The 13663-nt window shown below is 46.4% G+C and overlaps 1 protein-coding gene and 1 pseudogene across 1 annotated transcript in view; one reads left to right on the top strand and one right to left on the bottom strand.

The window, feature by feature from the left end:
* LOC115537534 (thromboxane A2 receptor-like) overlaps positions 1-175 on the top strand; it is a 3937-nt gene extending 3762 nt beyond the window's left edge. The window contains exon 2 of the mRNA XM_030349520.1: positions 1-175. This exon is cut by the window's left edge and continues 37 nt beyond it. Within this exon, the coding sequence (XP_030205380.1) occupies positions 1-125 (125 nt within the window). The 3' untranslated portion in view covers positions 126-175.
* A 2215-nt stretch (positions 176-2390) lies between these two features.
* On the bottom strand, positions 2391-9716 carry LOC115557334 (RNA binding protein fox-1 homolog 1-like; annotated as a pseudogene).
* Between the last annotated feature and the right edge of the window lie 3947 nt (positions 9717-13663).

Here is a 13663-nt window from a genome sequence, read left to right as displayed (position 1 = left end):
TAGACCCAGACTTCGTTTTGTTCTACTTGCGCTTGGCCACCTGCAATCAGATATTAGATCCCTGGATTTACATCATGTGTCAAGAGTCCCGAGTGAGGCGAGTGGATTGCATGAAAAAAAACTAAACACGAAAGTCTTCCATCATCACGCCATCATCTCCATGTTCAGCGTCTGCGCTTCGCCCACCCCCCCCCCCCCCCCAACGCCCCCAGCACAGCTCTACATGCGTTAAAGCTCCCATATTATATACACCACCAGCTGGGAGTGTGATTAGCCGTTACAAGCCGGCATACATCTAGTTGGACACGCCTACTTGTGATGTCAGAAGAGGCCGATTTTCAAAACGGCTTGTAACGGCTAATCCCACTCACACCTGGTGGTATAATATGTCACCTTTCCAGCGAGACCGGGATCGTAAATTGTATTAGTTGCAATGCAATGACAAATATGTGTCCTGAAGCATGGGCGAGAGAGAGCGAGAGAGGATGTCTGGTCCAGTAGAGGCTAATGAGGGTCTGCTCTGATGCCCTTAAACCAGCAGCACAGCGTTTTGTCAGTACCCTGCAGCCTGCTGGGAGGGCGCACGCACACACACACACACACACACACACACACACACACACACACACACACACATGAATCCATGCTACGGCCATGTGTTGTGAGTTGCAATAATTAATAATAATTTATTGTACTTATTAAGGGTTAGCTTTGCTTTTCTAGGCGCTTTAAATGGTGTGTGTTGGGGGGGATTCCCATTGGGTTAGATGATGTGAGGAGGGTTGTCGTGGCGATGGCAGCAGGGTAGGGGTCGGGCACAGCATGCAGTGACATCGTTAATACTTACATAAAGATCTGTCCCATAAAATCAATCCTGGTAAACAACACTGCAACCAACAAACAGAACACTGGTATTAGTGCATATTCACGTGCATGAGTGCTGGGTTAGCCACCAACCCTGATCAGCCAGAGGGTGTGTCCAATCAGAGAGGAGAACACAACATGGGGGCGGAGCTAGGTACATGTTGGCTAAAGTTGAAATGACCTCACATTCACGTTTTCCTACGTCGATGGCGGGGTCAACCGTGAGATCCCTCAGCCTCCACCCTCAGCTAGGTGGAGCAGTTACGTGGAGCTAGGTTGAGCAGCTAGGTGGAGCAGCTAGGTGGAGCAGCTAGGAGGAGCAGCTAGGAGGAGCAGCTAGGAGGAGCTGCTAGGAGGAGCAGCTAGGAGGAGCAGCTAGGAGGAGGAGCTAGGAGGAGGAGCTAGGAGGAGCAGCTAGCAGGAGGAGCTAGGTGGAGCAGCTAGGAGGAGCAGCTAGGAGGAGCAGCTAGGAGGAGCAGCTAGGAGGAGCTAGGAGGAGCAGCTTTGAGGAGCAGCTAGGAGGAGCAGCTAGGAGGAGCAGCTAGGAGGAGGAGCTAGGAGGAGGAGCTAGGAGGAGCAGCTAGCAGGAGGAGCTAGGTGGAGGAGCTAGGTGGAGCAGCTAGGAGGAGAAGCTAGGAGGAGGAGCTAGGAGGAGCAGCTAGGAGGAGCAGCTAGGAGGAGCTAGGAGGAGCAGCTAGGAGGAGCAGCTAGGGGGAGCTAGGAGGAGCAGCTAGGAGAAGGAGCTAGGTGGGGCAGCTAGGAGGAGGAGCTAGGAGGAGCAGCTAGGAGGAGCAGCTAGGAGGAGGAGCTAGGAGCAGCTAGGAGGAGGAGCTAGGAGGAGGATCTAGGAGGAGCAGGGGATCCAACCATCAACCCTCTGGCTGTCCTCCTGAGCCATTGGTCCATGAGAGGAGGGAGGAGGAGGGACAGAGGACATCAGTCATTAGCCCTCCCTGCTATCTTCGATCAGCGACCACAGGTCAAAGGTCAAGGTCCCTGGGTAGCCCCCCCGGTGTGTCGCTGGCGGCGGCTGTGAGCACAGCGACCCAGAGGCCCCTGGCTCTGATCAGATGGTCCCCTGATCTCGGTTATTGAGACGCGTCACGTCAGCTCCTCAATAAGATCAGGAAACTAACGGCAGCACACACACACACACACACACACACACACACACACACACACACACACACACACACACACACACACACACACACACACTGTGGCATCCCGCCACTTAAACCTCGGCCCGGGCGGTTCTGAGGTGGGGAGATTGACGGCGTATACCGCCGCCACCCACTGAGTGGCGACGAAGAGCATCACTCTCTCCCCAATCAGCGAGTTCGGGGGACACCTGGCCGGAGGCAGAGGAGCCATTTTAAAAGGAGCAGGAGGACTGACATTGGGAGGGACGGGACCAAGAGAGAAGGAAGCGCTCGGGTCCGCGAGCGGCTAGAGGCTCACGGAGGCCCTAGAGACCTCAAGTTTAATGTATTGCCTTAGTTGTATGCAATAAATGCCGAGTGCGGCTAAACCCTCACTATCACGTGTGATTCGTACCTGGAACCCGGCATATTTGGGTAGCGGGTTGCCACAACACACTAACACACACACTGACACACACACTGACACACACACTGACACACACACACTAACACAGGCAGACAGACAAACAGACAGAAACACAAACACACGTGTAGTTTGTGTTTCTGTGTTTATGAGTGTCACTGTATTTACGACACACACACACACATCGTACCACACACACACTCACACACCTTATGACACACACACACACACTAACCACACAAACTGACACACACACACAAACCGTACGACATACACACACACACACACACACACACTAACACAGACAGACTGACAGAAACACACACACACGTGTTGTTTGTGTGGTACGATGTGTGTGTGTGTGTCGTAAATACAGTGACACTCATAAACACACACACATATCGTACCACACACACACACACTCACACACCTTACGACACACACACACACACTGAACGACACACACACACACACACTGTAAGATACACACACACACACACCGTATGACACACACACACACACCATGCGACATACAAACACTCACCCTCCGTAGGCGGGGATGTGAGGGGGGGGGGGCGGCGGCCCTGAAGGCGTTGTAGACGGTCCGGCCCCGGCCCCGAAGGTTGGCTCCTCTGAACGCCGCAACCGCCGCAGTGGCTGCTGGGTAGGGGAAGCCTGGGACTGGAGAGACGGGGGAGGAGGGGGGCTTCAACCAATGGGGGACCAGTGAGGATCCAGGTGACTTCATTATACAGAGGTGCTTTTCACTTATCAAACAGACTGTCTTTTGTTGCCAACCTCATCCAAACGGTCAGCAGCTCCTGTTCCTGTTGGGTCCGTGTGTAAGTGTGTTGTCGTTGTGTGTTGGGTTCATGTGTCAGTGTGTTGTCGTTGTGTGTTGGGTTCATGTGTCAGTGTGTTGTCATTGTGTGTTGGGTTCATGTGTCAGTGTGTTGTTGTTGTGTGTTGGGTTCATGTGTCAGTGTGTTGTCGTTGTGTGTTGGGTTTGTGTGTCAGTGTGTTGTCGTTGTGTGTTGGGTCCGTGTGTCAGTGTGTTGTCGTTGTGTGTTGGGTTCATGTGTCAGTGTGTTGTCGTTGTGTGTTGGGTTTGTGTGTCAGTGTGTTGTCGATGTGTGTTGGGTCAGTGTCAGTGTGTTGTCGTTGTGTGTTGGGTTCATGTGTCAGTGTGTTGTCGTTGTGTGTTGGGTTCATGTGTCAGTGTGTTGTCGTTGTGTGTTGGGTTCATGTGTCAGTGTGTTGTCGTTGTGTGTTGGGTTCATGTGTCAGTGTGTTGTCGTTGTGTGTTGGGTTTGTGTGTCAGTGTGTTGTCGTTGTGTGTTGGGTTCATGTGTCAGTGTGTTGTCGTTGTGTGTTGGGTTCATGTGTCAGTGTGTTGTTGTTGTGTGTTGGGTTCATGTGTCAGTGTGTTGTCGTTGTGTGTTGGGTTCATGTGTCAGTGTGTTGTCGTTGTGTGTTGGGTTCATGTGTCAGTGTGTTGTTGTTATGTGTTGGGTTCATGTGTCAGTGTGTTGTTGTTATGTGTTGGGTTCAGGTGTCAGTGTGTTGTCGTTGTGTGTTGGGTTCAGGTGTCAGTGTGTTGTCGTTGTGCGTTGGGTTCATGTGTCAGTGTGTTGTCGTTGTGTGTTGGGTTCATGTGTCAGTGTGTTGTCGTTGTGTGTTGGGTTCATGTGTCAGTGTGTTGTCGTTGTGTGTTGGGTTCATGTGTCAGTGTGTTGTCGTTGTGTGTTGGGTTCATGTGTCAGTGTGTTGTCGTTGTGCGTTGGGTTCATGTGTCAGTGTGTTGTTGTTATGTGTTGGGTTCATGTGTCAGTGTGGTCCATTCTCCATCAAAACAGTCAGAGTTATCAGAGTATTCATTATTTATTTTTGCAAACGTTCAAAAGACATTTTCCTTTCAAAAATAAATATGCGTGTCACAATTTAAATCACGTCGAACCAAGGCCTGTAGCGTTTTAAACACAAAAACGAGACAAGTAGCCAATCCATTGCAAATAATTTAAAGCTGCAAATAATACGGCAGCAAATGGACTATGGAAATACTCAGCGTTGTGATCTTCTCTACACAGCCGGGATTACAGCTGCGTCTTGCGGCGGTGAAAATAGCCGACACAGTTGGTTGCTGCGGGTCTGCTTTCCCGAACTCACCGTTGTGTTTCAGGAGCATATGTTGCCGCATAGTACTTGTAGTACTCTGGTAGCTCGATTTCGCTTGGCATATTTTGCATTCCATCTTATTTCAATTCTTCGCTGCGCTTTGCTTTTACACCTTAACTTTTTGAATTCTGGCGTGCCTGAACACGGAACGGCACACGCCACACAGAAATTTGATACATTTCATTTTCTTTGTGCCCACGGCATGCGTTAGTGGCGCCGCACAGAAAATGTATACATTTGCTTCAGAAAACTTTGTGTGTGTATAAGCAAACTCAAGTTTGCCTGTCCACCAACCGAGTTCATTTGTAACGAGGAGTACTCGAGTAATTGATTCCTCACGCCCATCCCTAATATATATGTATATATATTTACTGTACTATATACAGGAAATAGACAGACACACACAAACAAATATGCACACACAAACACACACAGCACACTCACACACAAACACACATACACACAGAGAGAGGGACAATTAGCTCTTTTCTCTCTTGTCCTCTGCGTACTTTCTATCTATATGTCTATATATATATCTCTCTCGCTGTATATATATATATATATATATATGTATATATATATATATATATATCTCGCTATATATATCTCGCTATATATATTTAACAATTATTCGCCTAAGGTGAAGTGAATAGTTGGGAAGGCCGCCGAGGCCAAGGTCGAGGGGGCTGTTCCCAACTACCTGAGGGGAATAGTTGTTTTAGTAGGGTTAGGGTTAACTAACCCTAACCCTAACCCTTTAGTATATACTACACCTAAACATTCCAAAAACAAACAAGATAACACTTTTTGCCAAGTTATTATTATTATTTTTTTTCGTATTTTGATAGCGAATCAATCAAATGGTGCCATTTTAGGAGGTTCACGTGTAGCATATACTAAAGCCAAACATATAGAAAGGAGGCAAAGGACAAGAGAGAAGAGTGCTTAGATATCTATATATATATACAGAAATATATAGGCAAAACGATATATCTATAATATAATACTTCACCAGCTCACCATCTTTTCCTTTCATTATAACATTTAAAGTATTTTTTCATCTAGTTCCTGCAAGTGGAACGAAAAAATTTGTCTTTACCTGCATAGAACTCTGGACTGTAGACCACTGGGTTCAGCTTCCAGCCTAGAGAGAGAGAGAGAGAGAGAGAGAGAGAGAGAGAGAGAGAGAGAGAGAGAGAGAGAGAGAGAGAGAGAGAGAGAGAGAGAGAGAGAGAGAGAGAGAGAGAGAGAGAGAGAGAGAGAGAGAGAGAGAGAGAGAGAGAGAGAGAGAGAGAGAGAGAGAGAGAGAGAGAGAGAGAGAGAGAGAGAGAGAGAGAGAGAGAGAGAGAGAGAGATTTTTTATGTGCTATAAAACATTTGAAGGACAGTTTTGTTCAATATCCTCGTGTGTTTTGGATTAAAAAATCAGAAGAATAATTGAATAGATTCAGGTTTACTTCAAAACTTGGAAGTAGTAAAGTGAATCCTCCCAGACAGCGTATGGGCGTCTCACCGTTTGCATAGGGGCTGACCGTCTTCTTGTTGGTCATGACCCGCGCCGTCGCATTGTTCACCTGAGGAGACAGCAGGCTGTGAGGACGGACGCCCAGGGAGTCGGGCTCCATGCACGTCTCCAGGGGCCCTGGGACGACTCCAAGGGCTCTAGGGACGACTCCTATAGGGACATCTCTTAGAGGAAGGTCTCCTAGAGGGGGATCTCCTAGAGGGACGTCTCCTAGGGCCCAAGGGACGTCTCCTAGGGGCCCAGGGATGACTCCATGGGTCCTTGGGACGACTCCTATAGGGACATCTCTCAGAGGAATGTCTCCTAGAGGGACGTCTCCTAGAGGGACGTCTCCTAGGGCCCAAGGGATGTCACCTAGGGGCCCAGGGATGACTCCATGGGTCCTTGGGATGACTCCTATAGGGACATCTCTCAGAGGAATGTCTCCTAGAGGGACGTCTCCTAGAGGGACGTCTCCTAGGGCCCAAGGGACGTCTCCTAGGGGCCTAAGGATGACTCCTAGAGAGAAGTCTCCTAGAGGCCGAGGGAAGTCTCTTAGGGGCCGATGAACCACTCTTAGAGGGACGTTTCCTAGAGGGACGAGGTCCCCAGTGCCCCTCAGACGCTTCAGAACATGAGCAGCAGCTCTCATTGGTCGTTACTCAGCAACACGTCCACAGAGGGAAAACAAAACAAGCTAAACCTTTTTCTTTGCAATTTAGTTTTTAACAGTTTTAAACGGCATGCTTCCACCCTTTGAGTGACACATCAGAGAGATGAAACAAATGCAAGAGATGGAAACGAAAAGATGTGAATGATGATGTTATGATGCATGCACCTTTGGGTGTTTGGAGGAAAGACACGGGAAGACAAAGGAAATATCATCAAGAGACAATGTCCATTGTGCATGTCCAATCTGAGACCAAGCCACATATGCATTCACACTCAGAACATCAGCCTTCCCAACGTCAATCAAAGGGATGAAGAGAAGCAGAAGAACCACGACCAAACCAGGGACCGTGTCAGAGCACGTGGAGCGAATCATCCATTCAACTGATCAGCCAATCAAATCATTCCAGCTTCAAACCAAGTGCTGAGGAGGTCAGGGATGATCCATGAAAGAACAGAAAGAACAGGGAGACAGACGTCCACACACTCACAGAGCAAGAGACAAGGTGCAGACTGGTTCTCACTCCTCTCTCGCTCTCAGAGTACTCAAACACACGTTGGCACGACGGAAAACATATACATGTGTTTATAAACCAAATCATACAGCATGAACCCAGTCATAATCAATACGAACAAAAACAGTCAAACGTGGCAACGCTTCACGGGGAGAGAGAGGAGGAGGTGCTGGCAGGAAGGCTCACTTCACACTTACCATTCCCAAACCTTTATGTTATTTTGGCCTCGCCCATTTGTTTTCCTACTGTAACCATGGTAACTGTGTCGAGTGGGTGAAGAGGGTGGGGGCGCTCTACAAGCTAATGTTGGATGGAATGGTGGAGAGGGGGGAGATGAGAAAGGGATAAGCAGCACCTTACTCAGGAGGACAAATTACTTGAGATGAATTTCAGCTCTCAACAGACACACTGACAGAGCTCACAGGTCGGGTCAGATCCAACAGTCATCGCTTTCTGCTTATTCTCACCACAACATAGACATTTCCTTTGGAAAAATGCTTGAGAATCTGCTGCTGGAACCGAAATATGAAAGTAAAGAGTCATGAGGATGAAGAGATATTCTGTGGTTGATTCCCGTTCAGATTGAGCCTGAGAGACATACTAAAATGTCCTTAAGAGGAAAGGTTCCTCATTGGATTCATTCTTCTGTTATTAAGCATTAGCAAACTTTAATCTCTTTTCAGAGAAAGTCCCTCAAGTGTGTTCTCCAATTTTAATAATTTCTTCGGGGACCGGGTTCAGGAGCCGCTACTCTCTCTGGGGGGTTAGAGTTATGAGTTATTGCACAGTACAGTCCAGACAGTATCGGATGTTAATGTTAACAGGGGACTTGTTGCACTGAGCTGCTGGATAGAGTTGCGGGTGGGTCGAGATTCTCAACACCATGATGTCACTGAAGTGTGCTGTTGATGCCGTAAAGCACACACACAAACCCACACACACACATGTACACACACATATACATTAAAACGCATACATACGAACACACAAATATACACTCAAACACACACACACACACACACACACACACACACACACACACATACACACACACACACACACACACACACACACACACACACACACACACACACACACACACACACACACACACACACACAGCAGTCAAAAGGGGAAAAGCAAAGACCCACCTCTATTTTGCGTCCCTCGACCACGGTGGCGTGCAGCTTCTCTCGGGCGCGGTCTGCATCGGCGATGAGTTCAAAGGTCACAAAGCCGAAGCCCTGAGGGACGGATCACAGAGGGACGGATCACAGAGGGACGGATCACAGAGGGACACAGAGGGACACAGAGGGACACAGAGGGACCACAGAGGGACGGATCACAGAGGGACACAGAGGGACCACAGAGGGACCAAAGAGGGACACAGAGGGACCACAGAGGGACGGATCACAGAGGGACCACAGAGGGACACAGAGGGACACAGAGGGACACAGGGATGTGACCACAGAGGGATGTGACCACAGAGGGACTGTTAGGTTACCTTCAGACCAGTTCACCCAGAACATCAAACTGGGTTGCCAAAGTCCTTCTGAGAACTTCTTGACCGATGATTACAATTCATTTTAAGATTTTAGAATTGAATAGAATGAAATAAAATTGTTTAACATGTCCTGCCTTTGAAAGATAATCCTAAACTAGAAGATAGAACCAGGATAATCCTAAACTAGAAGATATAACCAGGATAATCCTAAACTAGAAGATAGAACCAGGATAATCCTAAACTAGAAGATATAACCAGGATAATCCTAAACTAGAAGATATAACCGATAATTCTAAACAAGAAGATATGACAAGGATAATCTTAAACTAGAAGATAGAACCAGGATAATCTTAAACTATAACATAGAACCAGGATAATCCTTAAATACAAAATAGAACCAGGATAATCCTAAACTACAAAATAGAATCAGGATAATCCTAAACTAGAAAATAGAACCAGGATAATCCCTAGGTTCTACGTAGGGCTCAGATCAAACACAGTACGACTTTCATTATTATTTTATTAGAGTAATCAAGGTTCTAAATTAACTTTTTGATTACCAGCCAATCAGAATTTCCACTAGCCAAATTATTTCCAGTAAAAAAAATCCATTTAATCCTGAAGCTCTCGTGATGACTCCGGGCACGCTTATGGTCCTTTACAGCCTCGACTTTAAAATGATTCGTTCCCACCACGAAATTGTTTGTTCTCTTTTTATCTTTTGCGTACATGCGGCAGTCCTTTCAAAACATGACGACATTTTCGTGATCAAACACAAGCCATTCACGACCTGTCAGCCATTTGCCATTTAACTTTATTTTTTCATTTTGCACGCATTGTTGTTTATATTCTCAATCTCATCCCCTGCCTTCTTCCTCTTCTCGCCCCCAGACGTCTGTCCAACCAACCTCCGCCGCATTTAGTTTAAGTTTAGGCTACTTTTTAAATTACTTTAGCTAGCTCCCTCCCTTCTTTTGACAGTTTCTGCTCCATTCATTATTATTTTTCTTCTTCTTCTTCTTCTTCTTCTTCTTCTTTGTGTTTTCTGTTTCCATGGTTTCTCGCGCTGGTTGGTTGCACTGCCTGTGCGCAGCCAATGGGCATTTTATACGTCATCCCGTAGCATCACGACAGTGTTCATGGGAAATGAAGTCAGTACTTCCCAGGTGGCAAGAACAGTAGAGCGGCTCTGACTAATATGATTGCCTCATGCATCACCGGTCAAACTGGCTAATACGTTTTTATTAACAACCGCCAAAATTATTTTTAACCTGTATTTGGCGGGTTGGCGGGTGTTAATTTAGAACCCTGAGCGTATTTACATGACAGCTAGGTTTAGACACAGAGGAGGGATTCTTACCTTACGCTCGTTAAAGATGATTTCCACATCTAAGATTTTGCCAAATTGCTGAAACCGAAAAAGAAAGGAAATAAGACAATCAACAAATAATATACGGAAACATGTATGGTGGCTCCTAGGGGTAACACTTTTGGTGTGTTCCTTAATCCTCGGACACCAGCCTTCCCACTTTTCACGTCATTTCCGGTCTCGGAGCATTTATAGCATTCCTGTTTGTCTTAAGCCTCTTCAGCAAACCAGCCCGAAAACAAACAACACAATTTTACATTGTATTGCACGCACAGCAAGACCGTGCAATGCAGAAATTGGTGACCGGAATAAAGTAGCAATGTAATCAAGTGTGTAAGAGTATTTAAAATCGACATTAAAATGACCAACGTGGTAAAAATACAAAAAAAAAAAATCTCTTCACGGGCACAGCCATTTTTGCTCGGGGCGTCATAACTGTTCTCGGTCTGCTCTCAGAATTCAGAGAGACGAAGACAAGAAGGGGCCGTGCCTCCAAGAAATGCCACAAGAAAGCTGTGAGCTTTCCCGACTTCTGAATCTGAAGTCTGGCGTCAGAGGATTCAGGAACACACTATTGGAGGAGGCCCCTAGAGGAAACACTCAGAGGGGGGCCCTCAGGTCGATGAAGAGTGTTAGACAAGCGGCCCCCACCTGGAGGTCAGAGGTCACTACGGGCCTGTACTCACGCCAAACATCTGCCTGAGATCGGGGTCCCTGAACCTGAAGGGGATGTTGGAGACGTGGAGCCTCTTTGGCGGAGCTTTACAGTCGCTGCTCTCCGAGGGGGTCTGGGTGTGGAGGTCCGACGGCAGCGCCTCCTCTGTCTGCTGCAGTAGTAAATAAAATCATGTAACACCTTGTGTAAATAAATACAATTTCAATTTGATTTTAAAAGCCATCTTACTTGTTTCATTTACCAAAAAACGTGGTAAAGAATACCATTGTTCTGCAGTGCATTGTTCTCTGTCCGGCTCTGTTTTATAAATAGAAATCTCCTCATGACAAAACATCAAGCTATTAAACAGGCTTACAGGACTCTTTGCTGTTATTATATTTCTTAAAAAGCTGAAAAGAGAGTAGTGTAACCTAATTTTAAAAGGTAACCAATGCACCTTATTAAGCATCTCACATACTCAAGTTCTGTATGAGCAGTTGAGCACTATACGAGCATCTTTGTTTTTAGCTACCTGTATCTTATTAATATTATTTTCTGATTTGCTGGACCATATGACCGTTCAGTAATCAAGCTGAGATAGGACTTAAACTTGCATTAATTGTTTAATTAAGCATCCTGGTAAATATGCCCCACAATATCTAATTACAGCCATTCCTCTCCCCGAAACTCGGTTCCAGTAGGGAACCGGTTCCGACGTAAATAGTTGTAACGAGATCGAATAAGAACGCACATTTCGGTGCCTCATAACGGTGCCTGACGTTTTTTAACGCCCCCTGCCCCGCTCCCATGGTGTTGCGGCGTCAACTTGCGTAATGCTACGGCCACATCAAACGGTTCAAAGCGCCTAACGCGCCTGTGGCTGCGCTGGATTTAGGAGTCCGAGGTAGGAAACCCAAACGCCGCCGTGTTTGGGTGCATGACAGAGCTTAGATCGGGTTAGATTAAATAATCTCGGATACAAATAACAATAATCGGGTTAAATAACTTCACATGGTGTGTCTGGTGTGTTTCCAGCATTCGTAGTGTTGGAAACACTACGAAAATAGTCCGCCAAGACGTTGAGGTTGCTTAGCAAGCAGAGACGCTGTCCATGCAAGTGAATGGAGCCTTCCCTCTTCGTCATAACTGTCAAACCAAACATCCTTCACATTCACCAAGCGAACATTATGAAAGTAGAATGCACATTTCTCACAATTTTTTTTTACATAAACGCATTTAATGGCGCAACTATGTTACTATTTCCACCCAGAATAAAGAAAGATGTCGGCCGTATGCTTCTGTGCAAGCGTCACTACTCTCTGCCAGTGACGTCGGGTCAAGCTCCACGCTGATTGGCTATCGCGGCTAAGCATCATGCGTTGGTGCGTTGAAAGTTCAATTTTTTGAACTCCGGGCCTTACTGCGTTTACGTGCGTAATTACGTGCGTCTGCCGCGTCTAACGCCCCTAACGCGACGCTTCAACGCGCCTATACCAATGGTTCCCTATGCAAAAATGCCGATTTTCGACGCCCCGGTGTGGCCGTACCTTTAGTGCTGGCCGCTATACCGGTTCACACTGAATAACGGTGTGTATTTTCGTTAGTATATGATTTTTTTACATACCGCCATACCGGTGTATTTGATCACACAACGTTCGGAACGCAGCGCTGCGCGACTCTTGTTTCAGACGGGACCCTTTTCAATGTTGCGCTAAACACGCATGGTACGACTACGACTTTCTTTATAGGTCCATGACGGCGAGGCGTGGTATTTCAGGCCAACTGGTAAAAGAGTGTGTCACGGCTTTCAAACATATAAACCATAAAGCCTATGGGCGCCTCGAGACTCGGGACGGACTTGTCAACGCGCTGTGGCATCGCTTACTTGATGTTGTTTTGATTGAAGATCGGCAGGTTGTAGTGGTTGAACGTGAATGATCTTGTGTGTATGTGTGTGTGTTGCGAGCAAATGTAATTTTAAAGTAACAAACAAACAAACTCAAAGCCGATGCATGCATTCAAAACTTTCTGTTCAAAACCAAATAAACAAATCAAAAACTGAGTCATTATTCGCTTCAAATACTTTTTCTTTTCAAAACTTGGGAATTAACACAGCGCTACCGAGCAGTTGAAAACAATGTTGGCCTGTAGCTGCCTTGCGCACCTGAGTAATATTATCTAATATGACTTCGGCAGTAATGTTGCGCCATGATGCGTGCCTGCCTGCTTTCAGCGAGAAATTACAATTATTTGTACTTTTTAAAAAGATATTTATCAGTCACAGCACTCACAGCAGCCTCTTCGGGTAAGTCGAGTAATTTAATGCCAACCGTAAATCTTGCATATCAAGTAGGCTAGCAAACACCATTGCCATTCAACTTAGTGTCCGCTGACTTTCTGCTTAATGTGAAACTCATAACAAGTCGTGCATGTATGCAAGTGTGTGCCGTTTCGTTTTTTAAGTACCGGTTCGAGAACCGTTTTAGCACCGGAACCGTTTGAAAAGTACAGAGTAGGCACCGGTATCGGATAAAACCCATACGATACCCAACCCTAATCAGCACTAGCTCTTCATTTAGAACCTTTTCAAGATCTCTTGGTGTCACCGCTGCTGGATAAATGGTTGAGTCATCTGCGTACATAGCAATAGATGCATTGTTTAGACTTAAAGATAAATCATTTGTAAAAATTGAAAATAAAAGTGTCCCTAAACAACTCCTTTGTGGCACTCCACAGCTCATAACCCTAATTTCTGTAAAAACACCATTAAAGTACACAGTATTTTCTATTTGTAAGGTAACTATTGATCCAGAACGGCAGTTACCGTTCCTGAACGGCATAT

The sequence above is a fragment of the Gadus morhua genome, chromosome 2 (assembly GCF_902167405.1).
Source record: "Gadus morhua chromosome 2, gadMor3.0, whole genome shotgun sequence".
Lineage (NCBI taxonomy): Eukaryota > Metazoa > Chordata > Actinopteri > Gadiformes > Gadidae > Gadus > Gadus morhua.
This window is presented reverse-complemented; position numbering and strand designations above follow the sequence as displayed.